The sequence below is a fragment of the Leuresthes tenuis genome, unplaced genomic scaffold (assembly GCF_036924035.1).
Source record: "Leuresthes tenuis unplaced genomic scaffold, fLeuTen1.0.hap1 SCAF_21, whole genome shotgun sequence".
Classification (NCBI taxonomy): Eukaryota; Metazoa; Chordata; class Actinopteri; order Atheriniformes; family Atherinopsidae; genus Leuresthes; species Leuresthes tenuis.
Window position 1 is genome coordinate 17,613,172 of NW_027325375.1, and position 26,443 is coordinate 17,639,614.

Genomic DNA, 26,443 nt, shown 5'->3' on the forward strand with positions numbered 1-26,443 from the left:
AACACTGTGAGTATATCAATAGATAGATAGTTTGTGTTGTTGTCATAAATGTTGAGTATTTCGCCTGTAATTCTAAAATATATCCTAGAGATGTAAGTAAGAAAACAGGAAATATTAGGCCCCTTTATACTCTAGAACAGAAAAACAAAACTAGACAAAACATCCCGTGCAGATACGATTTAAAGTTGTTTTGTGTATCCCTCTTTACGTATTGATGATGTTGGACATCATTTTGTCACACTCTGGGGTTATGTAGTACTTCTACAAAGCCTTTGTCTGCTTGTTTGTTTTGGCCACTCTTGTCTCATTTTGGTAATTTCAACTCTCTGGGTTAATTTGAAGTCTTTCTGTTGTTTTTTTTTTTGTTATTTTTTTTATATTCCTCTTGGTTATTTTTGTTATATCTAATTCTGGCCATTTTTTATAGCTTTGTATTCCTGCTTGTTTAATATCACATAATTTTTTTTTTTTTATCCATAGTTGTTCTGAGCATCTTGGGAGGTCATTTTGTCCTATAATTGAAATACAAGTATATAAAATCTCGTTTTAGCAATTCCTTTCGCAACTTATTTTGTTTTATTTTCGGTAACTCCGTGTAGTTGTTTTTTATTACATGCTTTTATCCCATCTGTACTATACATATATATCCATTTATTGTTTGGTTTTTATTGATTTATTTTTCCACAATATAATTATCGTGCAGCTTTTAACCTTTCTGTATGGCTATACAGATCAATTACTTCTGGGAGATTTGTGCTTCGTGTTTTAATTTTGCATTTCTTTGTAGCCGTTCTTTTCTCTTTGGGCCAAATATTACAGAGACCTACAGAGGTTTTTTTTTTATTTTTATTACCCTGTATTACCCTGTACCCCAACCTTTGTTTAGTTTATCTACATCATACGATGATACACTGTATTTGATGACAATACAATACTATTAAATCATAAGCACACGATATAATTCAATCACGTCTCTAGAGGAAGAAGAATAAAAAACATTAGGTGAGGAGACGAAGACGAAGGGGGCTGAGGAACAGCTGTGGGGTGAGGAAGGATAGTTTGGTGGAGTGCGGTAAATTCAAAAACAACACGAGAGGAAAAAAGTGAAATAAGGAGTGTTTAAAATCATCACTAGAGTATAGAAGGTAGGTAGAAAAGTAACTTACGGAGAGTAGAGTGGGGGATATCGGCCGACGGCCTGTACAGGTCCGGTAGCGATATCCTAGCGCTACTTTTGGTAAGCGGGTGTAAAATGGAGGGGGATAAAGAGAGCTGTAACAATACGGAGATGAGTGAAGAGGAGTTTGAGATTGATAAAGAGGGTGGTGAGTGGGAGCAAGTAGGGAGAGGAGGAAGGGGTAAAGGGGAAAGTGGGAGAAAGAGAAAGAAAGAAGATAAAGATAGCGTAGAAGACACGGAGAGTGAGGGACAGGAAGATGAGGAAAGGAGTAGGAAGAAGGGAAACCTTAATGTTGTAGTGAGATTTGAAGGTGAAGGGGGAGTAAAAAAAATGGATCCATTAAAAATTACAAAAATAATCAGAACACAAGTAGGAGAAGTCAAATACGCTAAAGTGTTAGGAGATGGAAACTTGCTAATCGGGTGCAAGTGGAAAAGGCTCGGAAAATGGTGAGTGTAGGAAAAATGAAAGTTACAAAAACGGTGAGAGTTGGAGAGCAGAGAATCAGTATGAAAGTTGTAATAGAAAACATGAGAGTAAGAAATACAACAGTTAAAGATGTTAAAAGAATGACAAGAGGGCCTGAGAAAAAAAATCAGAAACAGTGGTTATAGAATTCGATGCAAAAACGATCCCAAAAGAAATTTATTTTGGATTTGTAAGGTATAGTGTTAGAGAATTTGTCCCAAAACCAATGAGGTGCTTTAACTGTCAAGAGTACGGACATATTGCTAGCAGGTGCACAGGGAAAAGAAGGTGTGCAAGGTGTGGAGGGGATCATGAATATGGGAAATGTGGGACAGGTGTGAAACCAAAATGCTGTAACTGTGGAGGAGAACATAGTGTAGCATACTGGGGATGTGAGGTTATGAAGAAAGAGATAACAGTGCAGCGAATGAAAGTGAATGAGAAAATATCGTATGCTGAAGCTGCCAGGAGAGCGGGAAAGGAGAATGATAAGCAGAAGCATAGAGAGAAACAAGTGGTGACGGATGTTGGGCAAGAAATTGAAAAGACAATGGTGGAGGAGAAAAAAAGATTGGTGACATTTGTAGCAGGGGTCATAAATGCGACTGCAGATGTTAAATCTAAAACCGAAAGAATACAAATCATAGTCAAAGCAGCAGTGCATCATCTGGGTATGAGAGGGATACGATGGGAAGAAGTGAGAGATGAGTTAAGTGTTCAGGCCAGTCAAGATTCATCATGTATTGGATAGTATTAATAATAATGATAATCCTTCAATGGAATGCAAGAAGTCTAATTGCTAATGGTCAGGAATTTAAACAATTCATATATAGTCAGCAGGAAAAACCAGACATATTGTGCATACAGGAATCATGGTTAAAACCAAATTTAGATTTTATTATCACAGGATACATGGCAGTCAGAAGGGACAGGGAAGAAGGGGGGTAGGAGGTGGGTGTGTCACGTTTGTTAAAGAGGGCATTCCTTACAGGGTTATCGATAAAGGAGTTGAGATGGAGACTATTATAATAGAAATATGGATAGGGAAGAGAAAGTTGGCAATAATAAATTTTTATAACCCATGCAGGAAGTTGGATATAAAGAAACTGGAAGAAATGGGGGGGCAAGAGCAATGGAAATACAGTGTGGTGTGGAGATTTTAATGCTCATAATACATTGTGGGGGAGTGAGAAAAATGACAGTAATGGAGAAATAGTAGAAGAAATGTTAGATGGACAGAATCTGGTTTGTGTGAATGATGGAAGAGGGACAAGGATAGATGTAAATACTGGGAATGAGTCGGCTATAGACCTGACAATAGTGACGAATGTATTAGCACCACTGTGTGACTGGAAAGTGTATCAAAAAGGGACCATAGGAAGTGATCACTACCCTATATATAATAAAATAAATATAGAGACAGTACAGGACACGGAGAGAGTAGGGGGAAGATGGATCTTAGAAAAAGCTAATTGGATAGAGTTTACAAAGGAAAGTGAAAAAAATCTGGATCGGGTTAATGATAATGTGGAGGTGGAAATGATGGAGAGGGACATAAAGCAGGGGATTATATCAGCAGCAAACAGATGTATACCTAAAAGTTCAGGGAGAAAGAAAAACAAGTTAGTACCATGGTGGGATGAAAAATGTAAACAAGCAATAAAAAGTAGAAATAAAGCGTTTAAATTAGTTAAAAGGTACCATAACTTTCAACACATGATTCAATATAAGCAAGCACAAGCAATGGTAAGGAAAACAATAAGACAAGCAAAGAGGTCGTATTGGAGGAAATTTTGTGGATCGATTGGGAACAAAACTAAGATAGGAGAAGTATGGGGAATGTTGAGGAAAATGGGTGGGGATAGGAAGGATTGGATTTATCCAGTCCTGAGTTCTGGAGAGGAAGTGGCTATAACTAATAAAGAAAAGGCGGAATTAATGGTTAAAACTTTTGTTGCGGTGCACAGTTCAAATAATTTAACTGAGGAGGGAAGAAATGGAAGGAAGAAAAAGAGAGACGAAAACAGGGAGGTGTTAATAAGAAAAGAAAGTAGAGAAAACGAAATAGATGTACCATTTACAATTAGAGAAATGAAACGAGCAATAGAGAATACAAGGAGTGCGCCAGGCAAAGATGGGATATGTTACACTATGATCAAACATTTAAGTGAGGGGGGATTAACAAAGATATTAACATTATTCAATAAAGTCTGGAAAGAGGGGAAAGTACCACGAAGTTGGAAGGAGGCAATAATAGTACCAATTAGGAAGCCGGGGAAAGATCATAGTAAGACAATAAATTACAGGCCCATAGCACTAACATCCCATATAGGTAAGATAATGGAAAGAATGATAAATGAAAGAATGATGTATTATATAGAAATAAGGGGATTGGTAACTAGACATCAGAGTGGGTTTAGAAGAGGTCGGAGCACTATTGATCCAGTAGGATGCATTGAAGATGATATAAGAAAAGCACAAGTAAATGGAGAAACAGTGGCAGCAGTGTTTTTTGATGTGGAAAAGGCATATGACATGTTGTGGAGAGAGGGATTGCTAATTAAAATGCATCGAATGGGAATTGAGGGAAACATGTTTAACTGGACTATGGATTTTTTTAAATGAAAGAGTTATACAAGTTAAAATAGGGTCGGAGGTGTCAGAGAGCTATGTGGTAGAGAATGGCACACCGCAGGGGAGTGTGATAAGTCCAACGCTATTTACAATAATGATAAACGATATATTCGACAGTATACCAGCAGGAATGGGAAGATCTTTGTTTGCAGATGATGGGGCATTATGGAAGAGGGGAGGCAACATAGATCATATAGTTAAGAAACTACAGGAAGGGATAGATCAAGTGGAGAAATGGGGAGAAGAGTGGGGTTTTAAATTTTCAGTGGAGAAAAGTAAAGTAATGTTCTTCTCAAAAAAGAAAATTAGTGAAAATAAAAAGTTAAACTTGTACAGAAAGAACTTAGAGAGAGTAAGCAGCTTTCGATTCTTAGGAATGATAATGAATTCTAGATTAACATGGAGGGAGCATGTGAAGGGAATTGTAGAGAGAAGTAAGAAAGTATTGAATATTATGAGGTGTTTGGCTGGGTTAGAGTGGGGTGCGGATTTTACAGCATTTAAATATATATACATAGCATTAATAAGGTCTAGAATAGATTACGGTTGTGTGGGATATGGATCGGCAGCAAAATCAGTACTCTCGCAAATAGATATAATTCAAGCCAGAGCATTAAGAACTTGTCTCGGAGCAATAAAAACAGCACCAATATGTTCACTACAGGTTGAAGCAGGAGAAATGCCACTAGGGCTCAGAAGAAACAGCTAATAGCCAACTACTGGATAAATTTAAAAGGACACAAAGAAGAACATCCAGCAAAGACAGTTCTGGAGATGTGCTGGGAAAAGGGGAAGGAGGAAAAAACGAGTTTTGGGTGGGTCAGTGAGGGTTTAGCAGAACAACTAAAAATACAACATGTGGAATTCAGCCCAACAGTTCTTTGGACAACAATACCAAAATGGATGCTACAAGAAACAAATGTAGACTTAAACATGTGGAACATCAAGGAAAGAAATAAAACAGTAGATCTAGTGCAGGAATTTTATAACTATGTGGAGGAAAAATATGGAGAATATGTGTATATATATACAGATGGGTCCAAAGAACAGGCAACAGGAGTAACAGCAATGGTGGTTCCCATTTATAATAAGACAATTTCAAAAAGAACATCAGATCATTTAAGTATATATGCAGTAGAATTATGTGCAATATTGATAGCAATTGAATGGATGGAGGGGGTGAGGGATAGGAGAATAGTTATATGTAGCGATTCATTTTCATCACTCTTAAGTATTAAAAGCGGAGCAGCAAAAACACATCAGGAAATTTTATATGAAATACAGTTAAAAACATCCAGGTTAATGCAACAGGGGAGGGAAATAGTGTTCATGTGGGTACCAGCTCATGTAGGAATAAATGGAAATGAAAAAGCAGACAAAGCTGCTAAGGATGCAGTAAAGAAAGAGGTGGTGGAAATGAAAGTAAAATTATCAAAAACAGAAGGGAAAAGTTTAGCATGGAAAGAAATAAACAATCAGTGAAATCAATATTGGAAGAATCAGGAAAAAGGAAGACATTTATATAAATTACAAAGTGTAGTAGGCGAGGCAGGGTGTTATGGACAGAACAGAACAAGTAATTATTAGCAGGATAAGAATAGGTCATTGTAAACTGAATAATACACTTAAGATAATGGGGAAACATCCAACTGGGCAGTGTAGCTGTGGGGAGAAGGAAACAGTGGAACATGTGTTGATAGCATGTCCCAGATATGGAAGGGAGAGGGAAATAATGAAGATAGGGCTGCAGGGGGCAGGAATAACAGAATATAATTTGAAAAACATAGTAGAATCTGCTAAGTCTAAGGAAGGGAGGAGAATAACAATAAGATTCTTGGTAAATACTGGAATAATTAAAAGAATATAGAAAAGAAGAAATAAGAAGGAAAAAAAAGAGAGAAATTTAGTCCAGTAGATGGCGGCATATGCAACACCAAGGATGCCAGCTGCCATTAAATATCAAAGAAGAAGAAGACGAAGACGAAGCCGGAAGTACGCGGGAGTCAACGTCTCGTGTCTTCGAAATAATCTAACTGCCCGCCTCAGTTTGAAACACAAACCTCATGTTTGGAAGAAAACCTGAGAACCAAGCAGTAATGGCTACAGGTAAAAAGTCGAGCGGGCGTCGCCAAAAAATACATAAGAAAACGTGTGAAACGTCCGGTATCGATTCGAGTGCAGTTGAAGAAAAATTATTCGGTAAAGCCGTGGAGGAGGAGGATGACAATGACGAGGGACCCGTGGTCTTCATCTGTGGGAAGTGCAGGTTGCCAGTTGGTGACTCAGTGGCTTGGGATGGAAGTGAAGACGATCTGAATCAAATAAGATTGAAGCGTGAGTGTGGGACCGGGATTGTTGGCTTTTATATTCGTTTCTAAGTTGAATATTAAGGGTGGGGGGCAATCGTAATTATACGATAACCGTCACGAGTTTAAGCTTTGTAACATGGTGTTGTGCTGCATACCCCTACGGAACGTTACAGCACAAAATATATGAGAAGAGGTCCGCACACATCCAGCGACCTTCCCAATCAAACCAAATCCCCCAAATAGTTTCTATTCATGATGGCTAAAGACTGCTAAACCAAAAGGAATAGCTTGACCCGTCTTAACGGGCCCTCAGTTGCGGAATGAGCTGGCTCCACCTGAGATGTTTCATAAGTTTTGTATTTAGCTTTTTAAACTCCCAACAGGAAAGTTTGTGCTGTCTAATTGGAAAAAAAGCTGGATGATTTGGTCTGATAGAGGGGATCCCTGAAGTGCAGGTTGGGGAGCTCGGTTATGTTGTGAATACAGTGATGCACTACACAGCTGACATGCTTTGTGATGTTTTGATCTTAGGGGTTACTGACAACGTCCTGATTGGAAAGGAAAATCGCCTGTTTGAAATAGACAAACAGTCTCTGTGGTAAGAAGCTGCCATAACTAAGTGATCTGTTCAGATCATTTGTTTAAGTTGACGTACTAATAATGTAAAAGTACTGTGTTTGATCACTTGATCACTTCCCAGCTACCAGATAACCACAGCTGACAAACAGCCTACTGGTATTACGTCTTGTACCATATGGGTGTTTTAGGTCATGGTTTTTTCTAATAGCTTTCAATCCACAGTGTGATTGTGGATCTCATCTGCCAAGGATGTCGCTCTGTGCTGGGCATGGTGTACACATCCACCCCTAAGAGCCTGGACCACAAGAGGTTTACGTTCTGTCTCAGTGTAGCTGACATCGACAGGTAATTGGAATTAGAGGGCAAGTTTAAACACAAGTTTACATCGCTTCTTATAATGTGCTGTTGTTCGAACATGAGCCTGAAGGTGAAGAAGATTTTAGAAGAACAACATATGAATTAACCTGTTTTCACTATGCTATTTGCTATACTGTACTATATAGTGGGTTTTTGTGCACTTTCGACAGATCTAAGTCTGTATTTATCTCGCCTGTTGAGTGAAATTGATCCCACTTTCACGTGAGATTAATAGCTTGATACTATTATTAGTAATTAAACCCTGTTTCCAATAAATCAAAGATGGTTTGAATTAAAAAGGGAACGCGAGACTTACCAAATCACGTCGACCTTTACCTGAATGTGGCGACGATATTGAATTTGATGCCAGTGACACTATTTTCAAAAAAAGTCTAAACCGTTGACCACTGTGTTATATAAACTCTTCTTCTAACAAACGCTTTTTTTTTTAACCTGAACCAAGGGGATGGATGCCGCGTGTTTTCCTCTCAATGAGCTGCGTTACAGCTTCAGCTTTATCTAGCATTTCAGCTGCTGAACAATTCGGGTTCCTTTGATTGGAGCATGGGACCAGACGATCAAACGAAACGGTTTTATTAGTTAGTGGATTTTATTTTACATCTGCACCCAACCAACATGCAAAATGACTCCTTTATGAGCAGGTCAAACCTAACCCTAGTTGATTTTACTGATATCTCCCCTCACTCCTTACAACAGCCGTCTTTTCATTGGCTAACTGCTGGTAATAAGGCTTTTGTCACTGAATGCAGCCAGTGTGAGGACACGCAGACTTCCCTGTGCATGCTTGTGTCTTTGGAAAATACTGTTAAAAAAGAGGTTATGTTTCAAGGTTAAGCTTTAATCCTTCTGTAAAATAATAAGGCACCGTACTTCACTGAGATGATGAATCCTGAATTCTTTGTCATTTCTTTGGTCGATAGAGTATATTTTCATATTTATTTGCTCAAATCCTCACATTCACCTCTGAAAGATTGTCACACATCTTTTAGAGTCTCTTGTTGCCCTTGTTTTCTTGTTACTGGAAGCAAATAAAATTTTAAAAAAAGGAACCAATACATAGTTTTTATCGAATCGTGATTTGTTGATTTGTTTGACACCCTGACCTTTTTCAAACTGCATCTTTTTCAGCTATGTGCTCGGCTCTGCCGGCCAGATGTTGGCAGCAGAGGGCCCCAAAGAGCAGCTGGTCACGCTGGAGTACAGAGACAGCGTTGAACATCAGCTCACAGAGGTAAATCACTGCCGCTGCTTCTCTTTGTCTGCCTTCTCTAATGTTTTCTTGGTGGGAGGTAAACATATTCCCAGATAGAATGATCAGATTGCCAGAAGTGGGTTCCCCGAAGAACATTTTCAAAGTGTCACCATCTATGCATCTAGAATAAAGTTGATTTTTCTTTTTTTTTTCTATGGGTTTTGTCATTGCTGTTTAAAAACCAGTGAAAATAACAACAACTAAAGATGAGAGCTACACACTCAGCCAGTTCCTGTAGGAGTCTTTGCACTCTGCGCCGCATGGTACAGGTGGCGGCGCTTTCTCATTGCTTTATTGTAAATGCACATGTTGTACTACGGGGGGGGGGTGACATCAGCTCTGTTCCGGCAAACCCTTACTGCCGTATTGGGCAGACTTCTTGTTTCAGACATTACCTCATCTGTCCATCCAGGTCATTTTCTGAAAACACTGTCATGTTCTGAGTTATTCTCATAGGCTGAAACAAACAACTAGTGTATTGTATCTTTGACAATATCCCAACACGATTGTGTTTGTCGTCGTCTGTGTGTCTACGCTCTGAATTGCTTCTTTGTTTTAGTGTCATGCTCGTATGTTATGTGTGTGGGGTTTTTTTTGTTTGTTTTTTCTACTCAAATTTTCAACATGAGTGGCTCTGAATTAATCTAAATCACCCTTTGTTTGGGAAATATCCACAAAGCCACGAACTGGCCAGCAGGTGGTGATGGCATGCAGGAGTTCCACACTCTTCCACCGGGGGGCCTCAGTAGCTGCGAATGGAAGCATGTTGTGGTATTTGTTGGAGGGAAAACATGTTTTCATCAAGTGTCTTTGTTGGTACAGGTCGATGGGCGTCTGGTATTTTCTTTTACTTGTTAAGCTTCCTCTGAATTTTCATTACCTGGCAGTTGGCCCATTGTTTCATGAGATTTTATCTATGAAGCAATTTAAAAACCGGTTATACTTATCTTCAGTTATCTAGATGATAGAAAGGGAGGAAAAAAGACTGCCTTTTTTTGGAGACTTTGATTAGACACTGTCTGTAACTTGAATTGTTTCAGTGAATACTGCTCCTCCACGAAGACAGAAGCGTTTTGCTACAGGCAACAAAAGAAAAACCCTTTGATTCGTGTAACACAATGAAACCCGTGTCAGTGTGTCCCTCCTGCAAAGAGGCTACATAAGGACAGGGTATTACGATATGAAAAAAGCTTGCATTGTCTTGGGTTAAAATGTAGGTTACTACTTAAATCCAGCCTGTCATTGACTGTGCTTGTGTCTGAATAGACTTATTAATCTGACTCTGGCCCCATACCAATTGTATTAATTTGTCTAAGGTTTAGAATCGTCTCTCATCGTTAGCCATAGGTACACCGGACCAGGATTATGAATGTTTTTCGAGCACTTGAGGAATTAGAATTGAAGCTTTCTGTTATTACATGCAAATCATTAAGCTGCTTGAGATGTTCTGCATTGATTATTTTGAATACATTTTAAAGAAACACTGCACTCCAAGGGGGATAAAACCTCTTCTTCGTTTAGAACCCATGTTGGGAGGAAGCAGGCTCAGTCCTTTATGGCACTCTGGGGAAATGTGTCCTGTACTGTAAGCCAGTTATGGATTTTAAACTTTTATATAGGAAAAGTTGTGCTTATACTGTGTTTATGTGTTTAAAGTCTTTACATTAACTGTGCCTGTTGAATTTGGCCTCTTTTTATCTTTTTAAAAAGTTAGTTTGGTAATCGTTTAAGATCTTGTTTAGAAGAGAAAAAAACAAAACTTTAACAAGAACTTTAAAAAAGAAAAAAAGATGTTCTTTAAGAGATGTCCAAGGGTTTGTGTGTAGTTTTTAGTGCCTTTGCTGAAACTCAGCCTTACGTATGGCTTTTCTATGCTCAGTCTTTGTCCTCAGCTTTGTTGTATCTGATGCTGCTGCTGCTCATCACTTTTACTGTCACAGTTAATGTATTCTGTCTGTCTGTGTGTCTCGGAGACACTTGTTTGGGTTTTTAATGCCCTACACTCACTGACCTGTCTTCCCACTCCCCACCCCATATCCATTCGTCCCTGACCACCTCCTCTCCGGGTTTCGTCATTTTTCCTCATTCTCAATTCTCCAATTAACTCTACCCCTCCCTCTTCTTCACTGCTCCCTGCTGCCTCCTTTATTTCCCACCTGTCTATTTTTCCCTTCACTTCTCCCCTGTTGTGGCTACTTCCACTCTCTCCCTTCCTTTCTTTCTCTCACCTTCTTCCGCTTTTCATCTTTCGCATCACTAACATTTCAAACACCTTCCTCTTTCAGATGAAAATGCTGGTCATGTCCATGGCACAGAGGTTAGAAGAGATCGAATCCGGCCTTCAAGAAGGATGCGACGAGGCGTGACAGTGATGGATGTTTACCAGTCTGGGAGGGTCTTTTGTGCAGGTGTTGCAGCATGAAGATTTAATGTCAAAACTCTGGCATAAATGCCTCCTGTTCTGAAGTTTCATCTCAACCACATTCTTCCAGTACTACAATTTGTCCTAGCCTCACCTTGATTCAAGCACCTACACCTACGCACACACTCCCAGCTTCCACTCTGCTTTGTCCTGATTACCACTGGTGAACAAAGACCGCCTGCACTTGTAATCAATCATGCTGCCAGCTCGGCTCCTGCGGCTCGAGACCATCGTTTCTGTAGGTCTCGGTGCGGAATGAATGCGCGCCACGAGCAGAATGTTTATTTGTGCAGGAGCTCGTCAGGCAGACTGCACACTCAGCACAATGCCGTATTGATCTTGCCACTCGGGGCCACACACACTTTTTCTTTGTTCCTTTCCTCAAGTCTGTGGCCGTTGTGTCGGACATCATTTCGAAGCCAGAACTGATGACACATTAAGACTTATGTTAATGATGAATGCAACATTGCCGCAGACATCTTCATCTTTGAACTATCTTTAAAAAAAAACAACAACAACTTTATTTTCTTTGTTTTGTCACCATTTTCACTGGCCTACCTTTGTTGTTATTGCAACAACTTGCTTTGCTATTTTTGTTTTCTTTGTTCACAGTTATTAACTCAAGGGTTTTTGTGTCATGTTCAACTGAGTTATTTTAAACATGTATGTCAATGTTTTTCCCGTTTGACATGGCATATTAAACCAATTTGAACTTTCAGCGTAATCTTTTTTTTTTTTTAAATGTCTTTCTTTCTCTGAGATTGTTGCTTCGTTTGCAATTACGAGTTATCTCTTGGATTCGGGGGTTAAATGGCAAGTTTCTACTCAATGCAGGGTTGTGGGAGTGATTATTTATTAACGCCTGTTTGTTTACGAGCTGACCTCTAATGTGCCTAGCAACACTTTCTACCAGGGCACCATGCTGTACGCTTGCCCTCCCTCACCCACGAGGTTTCATCAGCCTCACAGCACAACAACAGTTAGGAACGGCCAACCAGCACGCTGTATCCAAGGGCAGGTTGCGATGGCAACTGGGAGCACGTGCTATGCTGAGTGCCTGTTGCCATCTCGTCATCGCGTTTACAGGCGGAGGAACCCTCTCATCCACAGACATATAAACAGGGGAGGAGTCCTGAATGAACACCCTCAATCGTAATCTCGGTGTGATGTTTTTCTCCCGCTTTAACTCCACCCTCGTTTCTTCCCCCCCTGCAGCTAACCCATACTCAAGTGTTTTGAGGGACGGGGGTTGGGGGGGGAATCAAAACAACAACAAACAAACCGCGTGGTTCTTGTTGTTTCTGATGGTGAGTTTAGGTGTAGGTGTCCGGCTCCCGCTTCGTGGTAAGGCGCCTGCACGCATCCTCTAAGTGGGATGATGCAAGCCACCCACCCGTTGACCGTTCCAGATGTTCAGACTTTAGTTTTTATTAAAACTAACAGTTGTATTTGGAAGCCGGCATCTCCGAGAATGGCTCACTAAATGGCCTCTGAGCACCTTTAGCAGTTTTATATATATATAGACGTGTTGCTGGATGCATTGCACCGTTGAGTGCAATTATTGCACCGGTTTCACCCCCATTCACTCTTATGTCTCAACCAATCACTGCCACCCAAACCACGACTAACATAGAAACACACACACACACATCAGTCGGTTCGTCTGCGCACATTCGACTTACACTCGGGGACAAAGGATGAATAATGCAGAGGTAGTGTCTGAGCGAAAGTCGCCTCCCCTCTTTCCCTCGTTTTCACCTTCCCTGTGCAATAAGGAAGCAATGTTGCCATGGAGGCAAAGAAGCCCCAGCACGCTGGCAGCCAATTACAGGCTTTCCCATGTAAAACATTGGACCAATGGCTGCTCAGAGCGATGCTGCTGCTGACACAGACACTGAGATCCTATTGGCTGCGCGCTGCTCTTTGATTGAATTTCTGATCTTGTTTTTAAGAGGAAAAAATATCTCAAGGAGTGCCACCTGCGTGCCAACTTAGAAAATCAGTTTTTGTTTTTTTTTCTTTCTCAGAGTAAAGATGACAACTAGATGGGAAGGAAAATATTTCTGTTTTATTGGTTTGAGAGATGTCAAATTTATGCCTTTTTTTTTGTTTTGATATGAAGTGAGAGAAGAGTATTTGTCGTTCTGTCAATATTATTTTTAATTTCAACAATGCCAGTGTTAATATTTGATTCCATCCACATTTTCCTCTTTGACTGGCTGCCATGCCTAACCAGCTGCTCATACTGTAGCTGCATTTTTTAATTTTTTTTTTTTTGTTTTTACCAAAATCTGGTTTAACTCTTAATTTTCCTCAACAGTGCAAACCTCAAGTCCACTGTACCCCTGGACAGCCTTTGTTTTAGTTATTTCCATGTTGTTTATCTAAGTATTACATAAACCTATACTTAAAATATACAAAATGTATTTAATCCTCCCGAATTCTGTTTGAGAATATGAAAATACATACATTTATTTAGGATAGAGATTTATACATTTTGTGAGCTCAATTTAACTTTGGACTTACTATTCTCTATTTTCAATAGTGTTGATCAACACTATTTTTTTGCATCTAAAACCATTAAGATCGTTTAAGTCCATTAGTTAATAAACTCATCTGGAAGTTGAGTTTTCTTTAATTAATCTGAGGAATCAGAGTAACTTGATCTTAAGTCTTTGAGAAACTTAGCCTGGTTTTGTTTTGCCACTCTATGGAGAATGGAGCAAAGTCTCTGATAAGCCACAGCCTTCTCATTTCATTAATCACCTTCATCTGTCTCTGATTGATCGAACAGTATAGCCGGACGGTCAGTCTGACAGAATAACCCAAATCCTCTCTGAGTGCTCAAAGCCTCCTGACTCATTAGAAACATCTGCTTGTTTATTTCCCCGCATGTCTTTGTGTGTGACGGTGTCTGCCAGGTAGACTGCCTCACACTGTCTCTCTCCTCCTCATCCTCTGCCTGTGTGAGAGCGGCTGAGGAAGGCTGCACCGGTCTGTGGGACTGACCCAGGACGGTTAGGTTGTATGTGGAGGAGAGCATCCCCAGGGGCTGTCACTGTGCGGCAGGTTAATCGTCTGTTTTTCTCAGACACAAAGGCTCGTTCCGTTGCCAGTGACACCCTGGTGTGAGCTTGTGTGCGTGTATATGTGACGAGGAGGGGGCTGAAAACAGGATTAGTGTCATCAGGATCTAAGCCTGAACAGATTGACAGAAATTAAGTCCTGCTGGACAGTAAGTGGACACTTTGGATGCACATATCTTTTTTTTTTTTTTTTTTTCCCAAAAGAGAGTTAACAAACAGATTCTGTTGTGTGACGTAATGCTATGAATGCCACCATCCTCCACTTACCGTCTGAATCTGACAAAAACTGCTTGATTATGTAAAAATAAAGTGTCCGAATAGCCAGTGAGGGGATCACAAACACACTCACCATTAACTCTTCAATATGTGTATTTTCATTTGTTACAATCTTAACATTAATCTTAAATGATTATGAAGAAGAGTCAACTTAATGCTGATCCGTGTGTGTGGATTCAGCATTGTATCTTGACCCGTTTTACACAGATTGATGCTAAAGTAATCTTTGTGCAAAGGCTGAATTATTTACCATTTATCTCATCAGTGTGGATTTCAGACATTAATATTCCCTGAGATTGCTCATGGATTATTAACTTGCCTCTGAAGTCAGCATATCTGTCAACCGCGCTTGATAAATATTCAAACTTTAAAAATGTGAATAAGTTGTTAGAAATGATCCCTTCAGTCTCTCAGAGGCTACTTTAAATATAACACCTAATGTTTTGTTCAACCAAACAAGAAATAGTTGGTCTTTTTAGTTAGTTAGTTTTTTTTTTTTTTAATTTTGCTGAATAGGTTATCTAGTTAATTATCACTTTCTATGACTAAACAGTCTAACTGATGATTCTTAAAAGAATTGACATTCACTGAGGTAATAATATGATAAATCCGTAGATATGTTAAATCAGTAGATCATATCGGAGAGGTATGACTAGAGCAACACTGAACACTACAGTATTCACTTGTCTTTTTATATTCTCTGGGTGTGGTTAAGCCCTATTATTCATGTCCACAGGTTGTTTGTCTCTCCAGACCGCTAAGGGATTTTGACCAATAGTCCTATCATTGATAAACAAAAGGCTCTGGCTTTATTGTGTTTTGGGGCCACTCTTGCCCCTCTGCTTTTATCAGCTTAGCCATGACGATTTAATCGGGCATCCCTGTTTGTGTTGTCCTGTGCATGTGTTTGTCTCAGAGCCCTGGTGACCCCCCCACCCCCCACCCCCTGCACTCACCCACCCCCCTTTGTCTCAACATGGCAGTGTCACCCAAAGATGTTTATTATCTGGATGGAGGAGCCACAGCCGAGTAGATAAGTGTCTACGTATTGTGTGTGTGTCACTGAGGAGGGAGAGATTGTAGTATGTGTGTGTCTTCAGCTGTTGGGAGTTTTTTTTATTTTTAAAACACCAGCGGTGTCCCGTGGGAAAAGTTCATGGTATGCGAGACAAGTGGCACACTGTGGTTGTAAAGTAATGTTGATCCTTCCATAGTTGAGAAGCCGAGCCTCATAAAGCCCTCAAAGAGTTGAGAGCGTTGGGAATAAAATCATAGACCTCAGGGTATGTGTAAATTGCAAATATATTACTAAGACTGTTGGATTCAGAGTAACCCCTCTCTAGTATGAATTAAAGTGAATTAGTTTAATATTTTTTAACTAATAAGTTACATTGTGTGCTTAGAGTACTTGCTGTGCCGTAATGAATCCAGACAGGAATAATGGCGCAATTTGAAAGACCAGACAGACACAGGGGATTCATTATAAATGTTTAAAATACTTCATACAGCATAGAAATCTCTTGACACTCAAAACAAAACCTTCCAATACAAAATCTTACAAAAGACAACCCCCGAGTCAGTATCAATCTCAGTTTCAACCGGAAAAAAGTTACAAAGACATCATTTCAAATGCTGACAGTACAATTTGACTCATGCAACTTTTCATTTGGCCAAGAGATTCTACAATATTTTAACAGTGAAAAGCCTCATGTGCCTGTGGAAGCCTATTTGTGAAAATGTCATCTCAATAAACATGTTTAGAGCGCAACTCATAGCGTCACTCGACATAAGTGACGAGCACAGGCATTGTGTTATTTACAAGAACAATTTTCATGTCACTCTCAGAGAGCTCTTGGCAAATACTCATCATTGCAGTTAACAGTTAAGACTATTGCACAAACTATGTGTTTAAGACAAAAGGAAAAGAATACCTAGAATAGGAAGTTGTGTCATACTCGCAGCAGTTCTTTGAAATTTCCCTCCTTCAGCCTCAGGTGAGGTGAATCAGTTTCATAAGGCTTTTAATGCTAGATTTTTTTTTAATCTTTTCCGCTTCAAAACTGGCAATATACTGGCATTTCATCCTGTGGAAGAGTGATATCCAAGACTTTTACGGAATGAGTTTCCCTGTGGGTCTTAGTTTATGTAACGTTTGTAGATGAAAAGTTTGTATTGTGAGTCATCAGTGACAGTTGATGAGAATTCTATAAAAAGTGAAGATATGATTCTACTCTTGGTATCTACTTTAGTTTCATTGTGTTAATGTCTACACTTTGACACTGCGATGCTGTGACACAATCCACACAAGTGTGCCATACGTGACTGCAGCAATGCATTATTGTATGAAAGTGAGGTAAAAATGGTCAACACTATTGTTACTATTGGTTTTGGTATTCAAGAATAGTGCAGTGAGCTTTTACACCAAGCCAGCATTTAGGATACAGTCCCAGCTGGCTGGAATTCAGTGGCTATCATACAGAGTTTTCACAGAGACAAAACATTTTCACATGTACTCAGGGTTAGGGTAAAAGTTGGGGTCTGTTAGCTGGTGTGAATCAGTTTACGGCTCAGTTTGTAACCAGTTGCAGGAATATTACAAAAGAGTCTCTCTAACATGTTCTATTATACAGTGTTTTGTATGTTTACATATTCATGTGTGTGTAAATTTGTTGACAAGGCCCATAATATCACGATGTCCTGAGTCCACTCGGTATTTAGGACACAGCGAGGTTTAGTCATTGCTCAGGGATCTATTTCAAATCTCATCTTCTCAGCGTCACCACTTCTTATTACATAACAGGAGAGGTAACAAGATATAAACTATGTGGAATTCTCACCCCTTTTGTCTGTTTTTTTTCTTCTTCCAATAATCACATTATTCATGAAAGGTGTCTCATGAAGGAACAGTTCACAGTTCAAAAGGCCACTCCGGAAGACCTCTCCAACTTAAACAATGTTTTGAGAGGGGCCTTGAGTTCAATCTGTCTTTCTTTCATTTTCTTTTGTCTTGGATCCCTCAGCAGAGGGTTTTTAGTGCACCTGAAGCACACAGGAGAGTCTGCATGGGGTAGGGAGGTGGGGACACCACTTCCTCGACGACTTGTTCTGGTCGAAAACTAAATGGCTGCAGCTGGACCTTCTTCTTTAGGATTTGTCCAATTCCCATGGAGGGGAACTTACTGCGGTGGGTTGGGCTTTCTGGATCACTGCTCCCGCTGTTGGAGGGAGGACTGAATGCTGAGGTGGGGTTAAGTGGGCTAAAGGCAGACTTCGGAGGACTAAAAGCTGAGCTTCCTGGAGGGCTTCCTATGGTGCTAGGGGGGCTTCCACTGGTGTCAGAGGAACCACAGTAATCTGATGAGCTACTCTTCTTGGGCTGCGGGTTGACAATGAGGACAGGGGGACTGGGGATTGTGGCCTTTTTCAAGTAAGAGGAATCAGGTTGGAAGGCAGAGACGTGGCGTGGAGGTGACAAAGTGCCATTGGTCAACTTGTACCAGGGTGAAGAGGGTGTATCCTCAATCTGCTCGGCTTTTGAGAGTGATCCGAAGGAATGCATGCCGATCGGTGACGGTGCCGGTGGAGCGGGAATGTTGTGTTCTGGGCTCGTGTTGACTTGTGGGAGGGTGGCTAAGCGCCTGCGTTGCTGTGGGGTGTTGGGGAAGAGAGGATGGATCTCTAGATATTCCATGGATGACGAAGCAACGGTACCAGGTGGGGCTAGAGGTGAGTTACGATGACCACCCGTTATGGCACGCAAAAGTCCTGAAAACAGAGAAGTGTATTTTGGTTAATCATATTTGAATCAAAAGTGTATATTTTCAATTCTTGCTGTACTTGCTGTAGAGGAGGCTGAATGAAGGGTTGAGAACTACAGTTCATCTCGACTAGATTCTCTATGTCATGTTAATCATCTGACAACTTGTGTTTAGCAGGTGTAGAGAACATTCTGTCTTTATCATAACCTTGTGGGGACTGGCCCATCCTGTCATGCTGGATCAAGAACAGCCTACAGGGTTTCTCAGTACCTCTTAAAGATAAATGGAATGGAGCTAATGCCCCAACTTTGCCCCTGTTCTTTTTCTGTTGTAAGGCCTAAAGGAATGTGACGTGACATACCACTTATCTGTCTGTTGTTAAAAGTCTGAATTCAATTTAGTTTAATCCCAGTTTAGTCTTACGTTTGTGCAATGCTCTCAGTCACTTCATCTGACTTTTAACAGGTAAATTGGATTGATATTAAGAGAAAAAATTGCCCCACAATTGAGTGTTAAGTTGTCCTGGATGTTTCCTCACAGTTGGTTGGTTGAGTAGGTGGTTGGATGGATGGATGGACAGACAAACAATGGATGGATGGATGGATGGATGGAGGGATGACAGGGAAACTATACGTGTGTGAAACTGGTCGTTGCTGTACAAGAACATGCATGCTCAGTCAACCTACCCTGTATGAATAAAGGTACATAAAATAGTAAAATTTAAAATCAAATAAATGAAAGCGGTTCTTTGGTGAAAGACAAAAAATAGTGTACTGAATTTTCTGTTTGTAAAGAAATGTGCTCTTTTGCACTGAACTATATGAATGCTCACCTGTTTTGTGCTTCTTCTCCTTGCTGGGCCCCTTGCTAACAGCCAGGTAGACAGGAGTCTGTTTTGGGGGGATGGTGAGTTTATCGACGTGCTTCCTCCACTGGGTCTGAAAATATTCACTTTTCTCCTTTTCTCCTTTCTTTTTCTCCTGGAACTGCATCTCCTGTGGGGACATAGAACGCAACGTCTTTAAAACGGGCTACACCTGTTGTGCAACTACATTATATCACCTTGCAATTCCAACAGAAAATACACCGAAGAGTGGATAAGATTGTTGTCTTTACTGGCATGTCACAGGTGTTAACTCTTTACCTTTTGGAATGAGACAGGTATTAGCAGGAATCTCTACTTACCCTGTACTCTTTTGAGAGTCTCTTCATTTTCTTGTTGAGGAGGAAGTAGACAGCCAGAGTGTGGCAGGCGCGGTTGGTAAGGACAGCGCTCAGCACTTCGCTATGCTTGTAGGCCATTTTCTCGGTCATATGCAACAACACCGTGTGATTTATTTCCTCAATGTGAATCCTTAACAGAGAAATGGAAACAAAGAGAAGAGAAAATCAATGTTTTGCTTAAAGCTGAATGTGGAAATGATACGTTTTGTGGCCAGATTACCTACTCCTGCAAAAAAAAAAAAAATGAAATGTGCACGTGGGTTTACCTGTTGAGGTACGGCGCTCCTGTGTTTTTGTTGGCCAGCTGCAGCCAGGAGTCAGCCATCACCTGATGGATATTTGGACGCTTGTTTGGGTCTGGTTCAAGAAGCTTTTTCAGTAGACAGATAGCAGCTGTTAAAAGACAAGATAATTGAGAAAAGATCATCTTAACATGCTGCTACTGGTTGTAATATGTTTCACAATAATTTTGTCTTGACACAATACCTATACTCAAGATTTCCAAGGCTGAACTATGTAATTAAGAACTTGTTTTATAATCACACATATGGCTTTCATCCCCCTCTTTCCTATACGTAACCTTACCCCACCTTCATTCTGTTTCATAACTCATATAAAAGTGGGTTAAGCCATCCTTAGTTTGTATATTAGCAAACGACGCCATTGGGACAAGTAGAAGGACAGGGATTAGATAATCACTTCTAGTGATGTCGGTTAGACACCTGTTCATCCTGTATTACCTAAATGCCACCCTTCGACATTATATAATGTAATGCAACCAAAAACAAATAGCTTGACTTGGTGCCAGCGTCTTCACTGGAAAACTTTTCTAAGCCATCTATCTGTCACTTTCTGTTTCTTTGTTTTTGTTCGTACAGATCAACTGATAGCTTTCTCTGCAAATTCATTCCAGTTCGTTTACTTTCAAACAAGAAAGGTGTCAAAGGCAGCAATTCATTGACTATTTCGAATGTTTTTGATAGGGACAGGAGGGCTAAGTTAAACTAAAAAGTTAAAAGATTTATTATTTTAATTTCTTAAGAGTTTGAGAGGTTTTTTTCAAATCTTTTTTCTAGTTGAGTAACATTTAGAAAAAAAAAATACTCTTTTGTTTGTTTGTTTCAACATACAATAGTTGTATGTGTATGTGTAATAGTTGTTAGTTAGTTAATGAAGTCAACAAGTGTGCACTTGGGCTGTCATTATTTTACCAGTGGAAAGTGAAGGAGGTAGAGGATTCATCTCCTTATCCACCATCTTCTGGTGAAGGGCTCGAAGACTGAAGGGCTCCACAGTGAATGGAAGAGTCCCAGTCAGCATCGCGTACATGTTCACACCACTAGAAGACCAAAGTACACAATTCAGCTTTGGATGCACCATATACATATATTAAATTGAGCATATTTTAGAAAAAGGAAAGTGGACTCACATGGACCAAACATCCACCTTTGGACCATACTTCTTCCTGGAGAGCAGCTCAGGAGCGGCATACGCCGGACTGCCACACTGGGTGCTGAAGGGGTCTGAGTATCCCAAGATTCCAGCACAATTACTGAGGCCAAAATCTGAGGGGGGGACAGAGGGTTGAGGTGAGCATCGTTCCTGGGTTAATTAGCTTTTTTTCCTTACAACAAACGGAACCAGATAAGGGGTGCAGTGAGAGCTTGTAAAGGTTTTTACACATTTTTGAACTGCTTGAATATTAATTTAGTAATTTGCCGTGTGAAGTTTGAATGAAGATAAAGTGTAAAGTTAAAAAGAAAAAAAGACAATCAAGAGGCTTTTTGGTTACCTATGAGCTTTATGTTGTCCTGCTCATCCAGTAGGAGATTTTCTATCTTCAGATCCCTGAAAGAGAAACAGAGCATGAGAGATGCCAATGCCAGCACAAACAATGGTTTTGAGTTTTAGATTAGCTCGTTAGCTCGCTAACCATAAAAGCCTTTGCACAGTTAATAAATTTTCTTATTATTATTTTTAGTTATTTATTTTTTACCTATGCACTACACCCGCCCTGTGCAGGTGTTCCACAGCAAGCACCAACTGCCGGATGTATTTTTGAGTCTCCCTCTCATCCAGGCGCTTCTTGTCGTAGATACGGTTCATGAGGTTCCCGCCGGGACAGAGCTCCATCACAAGGTAGTAGCTGTTCTCCGTCTCCAGGATGTCCAGCAGCTGCGTAATGTTGGGGTGGCGGATCATCTGCTGGATGTGCCCCTCCCTCCGTAGGTTTTTGGTAACATATGAGTCCTTCTTGGCCTTCCTCTTGTCAATGACCTTCACTGCCACCTGGAGAAATAAAGGAGAACAGTCAGTAAGAAGATGACCAGAGGTTCTTTTGGCCATAGCATCGACCCGGCAGCTGAGGTTTGACTCTTAAATCTTGCACCATATGGCACTGTGAGTGATACCATTAGAGAACGGTACACAAGCGCATTGCCGTGGCTCTTAAGGTAGGATTTCAGGGAGTCTTAGTGTAACAGGTGATGAGCCACTCAATCTCCATTGCAGGGTATATAACACGACACTGACCTCTCCCAGACAGCTGCTCTCAGTGTGTGGCAATGCAGGCGCTAAAGGGCCCCGAGGCGGCAAGAGGGGGAGGTATGCGAGTGTCTGAGAGAGCTGGAGAGGTTACTGAACCGTCATAAACTTGATGGAAAGCAAATGTTATCCTATATGTTGAGAAGGTGCCAAAGCCAAATGGACAGTTGGTATTACCTCCATTTGCCTCAGAGTTAAGTTGCGATGTAACACACGAGAAGCCGTAACAAAAGCACAAACACCACTGTTGTGATATTCCTCCCAGTCTGTTCAGACTTTCCCTGCCTCGTGTGTTGTTGAAGGAGGAACTTTCAGAAAGTGCCCATTAAAGCCGGAGAACATGTCCTTTATTCAATGACGGACCTTTGCAGATAATGGCATTCAATAAAACACTCCGTTTATCTATTTCATCCTTTGCCCGTGTCTCCTTGTATCCTGTCTAGACTGGGTTCAAGAACATGGCGACCATACATTGCAAATCACCTCAAGGAGAGCCCACAGACATGAACGGGCATGGCAAGTGGAGCTAATCACCATATCCATTAAGGAAATGGTGAAATGCTCTCCTCTCTTTCTTCTGCCCTTCAGCTTGTTGTTCATTTTTACAGCCGTCCTTTCAGCTCTGATAATTGATTCACCTCTGAAAACCTTTTTATGGCTGCTAATTAAACCTGACTGTATGCGCATCATACGCATGTGCGTGTGCTCTAGCGGTGTGCTGGTGTGCTCACTTGACAGTTAAGGATGGCCCATGTTTACAACAGTGGATGAGAAAAGGGGCGCAGGCGATGTATGGGGGGATGGGGGCTATGTATTTACAGTAGGCTACTGTATATGAGCAGGGGTGTGGTATAAAGGGGGAGGGGTGTGCCCTGCCAGGGGGCTTCTGGGGGATTCAGTTGTTTATCAGGCACCCATCAGACAGATAAGGGGGGTATGTAGGGGAAATATAGAGGGGAAAGTGGGTTACAGACATCAAAAACACATGCATGTAACCCCTTCAACCCCCTGACTGTGATGTCACCATCATTCACTGCTCCTCACTTTCATACCCCCTGCCTTTAAACACACACTGCCAGGTTCTCATCCCTGCAGCTTTCTAGTGATGCTAAAAAAGGGTGGGGGGGGGGGGGGGGGTGGGGGGGGGGGTCTGAGAGTCCTCATTCCCTTTGCCCCTGAATACCCTCTTGCTTGAATAAACTCACTGCCCTGTGCTCCCTTCCAGCGCCTATTGGATGTCTCTATTCAAATGAATGAAGGAGATGTGCTTGGCTTTAAGATTGCCAGTGTTTGCATCATCCTCAACAAAGACCATGAGGGGACAGGGGGGAAGGAGGGGAGCGTTTTCTTTTCACAGCAACAGAAAGGATTGTGTTAGTGGGTACGGAGGGGGTGGAGATGATCTAATCAGACACATTTTTGACACACGGGTATTTTGAATATCAGCAGCACACAAGCATATATTATTCTTGTGTAAAAATAAAAATGCAGACAGGTTTTGCTGGCAGCAACACGCTAGAAGAGGGAGGCACTTGTTTTTCTAATTTTCTGGCTCCATCCCAAAACAGCCAGAGACAAAGACAACCAGTGGCAAATGGCTGCCCATGTCAAAACCCTGCGCTTGCTGAATTGCAATGAGGACGAAGCCCATTTATCAACGACACGATTCCATATGCAAGTAGCGACTCTGCTCACTCATAGGCCGGACAATTTTCCTCTCTGTCCCTATCCCGGGCTTGCGCGCTCATCAGGGTGAGATCACCAGCAGCAACACACAAAGCAGAGCTTGAGGACAGGCACAGAGCGCACGGCTTACTCATACAAAAATACGCAATATAGCAGTCACGAAGTTCATAATGACTAACTCATACACACATTCTGTACATTTTGTCACAAAACCACCCCTGAGCATAAACTGCAACTCAACAGCTGGTGATGCCGCAGGAACTTATTAACAAAGGCTCCCAATGCAAACAGGGCTGGTCTATTTCTGAGGTGGTACAATTGCTTAACCAGACTGACACTGTAGAAAAAAAAAAGAAAAAAAAGGATGGGTAATCTGTTAACATAAACATCTTATTTTGATGTTTTATATTTATTTTCTTTCTTGTGACACAGAATAATGCATTAATAAGCAGGCATGCGCCAAGTGACAGCTGTCCCCTGACATAAAGCTGAGACCATGACAGCTTATACATGCTCTTCTACAGACTAAAAATACCGTGAAGGTGCAAAACAATAGAAATCCCTCCCATTTTCTTTTAATTAAAAGTTTAGAAATCATTAAGGTCGTGATAACTGTAACTCTCGTGGCATGTGACGGGATCAGAGAAGCAATTTTATATTCACAACAGTCTAAAAAAACAAACACAAAAACAAAAACAATAAAACATTAGACACTATTTTAGAGTTGGAATCCATGGTGAAGTACACTCACCTTTTCTCCGGTTAACGCGTGGAGACCTTCTCTAACTTTGGCGAACGATCCTTCTCCCAGCTTCCTCCCGATCAGATAGTTCCCCACCCGTTTGGTGTGGTAAAAGTTCTTGAGGATGTCCGCCGCAGGACTGCACAACGTGGCCGGGAAGATGTTGTCATTCCCGGCACTGCTCGCGGTTTTACCTTCATATATTTGGCTGTTGTCCACTACCATGCCGCCGTCCGCTACTGGCATCACTACTCCCTTGTCAAGTTTTCCCTTGTAACGAGGGAGGAAAACGCGCTGCTCGATCGTCACCCACCTTAAAGACAGGTAACCTATTAAAAGCTTAGCGTCCGGTAAAGAGCGTTAACTCCGTTCACTGTGCGCCTTGCCTCTAATTACCACTTAGAGGGACTGGACCTTGCGCCACCTGTTCACCCAAAGCATCCAGCGAGCGCACTCAGCATTTCCCGAGACTCCTGTATAAGCTTAGATTAATATGACACGGGAAAATCAGTCTCAGTAATAGCGAGTTAATAACTTAATTTACGTAATCTGTCATGACAAGCGAAGTTTTATAAATCGAGATTGAGACAGAAGTAGGCAATGCACTCAGCGCGTCATCTCCAAGCTTGAACGTCTCCTGAATTAACTGAGTGTAGGCAGCGTGCCTTTCAGTTTGAAGCGACTTTCCCGGTCCTCTTGGTGGGCGTTTCCTTGGCGTGAGGGTGAAAAAAAATGATAATAAAAAAAAGACACGTTGACGGTCGCGGGGGTAGTTTTCAATCCAATCGGCTCAGGCGGGCGGAGCTCTTGTGAGAACAACGGGAACAACAAGTCTACCGGTACCACCACCCCGCTGCTGTACATGGGCATGAACAAAGAATACATTTGTAATCGGAGGAGGGAGACAACGACTGAAACACCGTTTGGATAGTTAATTCCGATAGCTTTATATTTCTCCAATAAAATTCCTTGATGCCTGTCTGTTTCACAGTGGCAGTCTTTAAAATACCCACACGTTCACACCACGTGCTGATCCCAAGTCTTATAGTAATAGATACACGGGCTTCTCTTAGTGGCAATTCTGATGATATTTGACTCATCATAATGTATTTGTTCAATTTGATTTTCTTTGTTTTGTAAAGTAGTTGAACCTCGAATGTCGGGACAATAGAAATGTGTACACTGAACCAAAGAGCAGCCGACAAAGACTAATTTCCTTCCCCTCTCACTGAAATGTTCAATGGCACTAATTAATACGGTATTCATCCCTCAGAGAGGCCACTTGTGGGTAAGGGTTTGAGACATATTCCCGTAGGAAGTCCTAAACTGGATCAGCCTGATCAAAAATGTTTTCCTTTACAGTGAACCTGCAAGGGCTGAACAAAACAACCGGCAATATAATGTTCAGCATTAAATATCATGCATTTTTAAGCTCAAGTGTTTTGAGTTTGAGATGTATTCATCATTCGGCCATTTTCTAGTATTCTATGAATCACATTTGCGCACTTGTTCAATATTTCGTCTGCTCTTTATGTGGATCTTTTGCAGGAATGAGAGCACTACAGCACATGCTGTTTGACTTTAACACTGGACTGCGCTTTCTAGGCACTTGACTAACCATCTAAGTATGAACCTCAAGAGTCCAGTACGCCATCTATTGGAGGTTTTGTGCTACTACAAGAATTTGTAGAACTTTAAAGCATCAGATCGACCAACAGACTGTGAAAAAAAAGATGTTTCACTGTGTATTGCAAGTGTTGCACACATCCTTTGCGTTTTGTAAAGTTGAGGATGTTAGAGAAAATGTCTATCTGTGACGCTATGACCTGTTCCAGTGGGGAACAAAATGTGTCTCACACGTAATTAAGACCTGGCATAAACTAACTCAGGAAATGTGAGGGGGTC

At 41.1% G+C, this 26,443-nt stretch overlaps 2 protein-coding genes across 2 annotated transcripts; one reads left to right on the forward strand and one right to left on the reverse strand.

The window, feature by feature from the left end:
- The first annotated feature begins 6,263 nt into the window (after positions 1-6,263).
- On the forward strand, positions 6,264-11,753 carry mis18a (MIS18 kinetochore protein A). Its single transcript, XM_072374713.1, has 5 exons — positions 6,264-6,616; positions 7,123-7,189; positions 7,393-7,515; positions 8,677-8,779; positions 11,086-11,753. Exons 1-5 carry the CDS (start codon positions 6,346-6,348, stop codon positions 11,164-11,166), a joined length of 645 nt encoding a protein of 214 aa, XP_072230814.1. The 5' UTR covers positions 6,264-6,345; the 3' UTR covers positions 11,167-11,753.
- Positions 11,754-16,060: 4,307 nt separating this feature from the next.
- Positions 16,061-25,229, reverse strand: hunk (hormonally up-regulated Neu-associated kinase). Its single transcript, XM_072374965.1, has 9 exons — positions 24,548-25,229; positions 21,563-21,855; positions 21,359-21,414; positions 20,996-21,131; positions 20,778-20,905; positions 19,833-19,959; positions 19,528-19,696; positions 19,175-19,337; positions 16,061-18,349 (listed from the first exon to the last, which is right to left on the reverse strand). Exons 1-9 carry the CDS (start codon positions 24,782-24,784, stop codon positions 17,601-17,603), a joined length of 2,058 nt encoding a protein of 685 aa, XP_072231066.1. The 5' UTR covers positions 24,785-25,229; the 3' UTR covers positions 16,061-17,600.
- Positions 25,230-26,443: the final 1,214 nt, after the last annotated feature.

What these genes read in the sequence shown, in the direction of transcription:
- mis18a (XM_072374713.1), top strand. Translation starts at nt 6,346, where the DNA reads ATGTTTGGAAGAAAACCTGAGAACCAAGCAGTAATGGCTACAGGTAAA. An exon ending in GAATCAAATAAGATTGAAGC is followed by an intron (nt 6,617 to 7,122) that starts GTGAGTGTGGGA and finishes TTTTGATCTTAG; the next exon opens with GGGTTACTGACAACGTCCTG. An exon ending in AGTGTAGCTGACATCGACAG is followed by an intron (nt 7,516 to 8,676) that starts GTAATTGGAATT and finishes CATCTTTTTCAG; the next exon opens with CTATGTGCTCGGCTCTGCCG.
- hunk (XM_072374965.1), bottom strand. Translation starts at nt 24,784, where the DNA reads ATGCCAGTAGCGGACGGCGGCATGGTAGTGGACAACAGCCAAATATAT. An exon ending in AAGGTGGATGTTTGGTCCAT is followed by an intron (nt 20,906 to 20,995) that starts GTGAGTCCACTT and finishes TTGGTCTTCTAG; the next exon opens with TGGTGTGAACATGTACGCGA. An exon ending in ACCTCCTTCACTTTCCACTG is followed by an intron (nt 19,960 to 20,777) that starts GTAAAATAATGA and finishes GTCTTTTAACAG; the next exon opens with CTGCTATCTGTCTACTGAAA.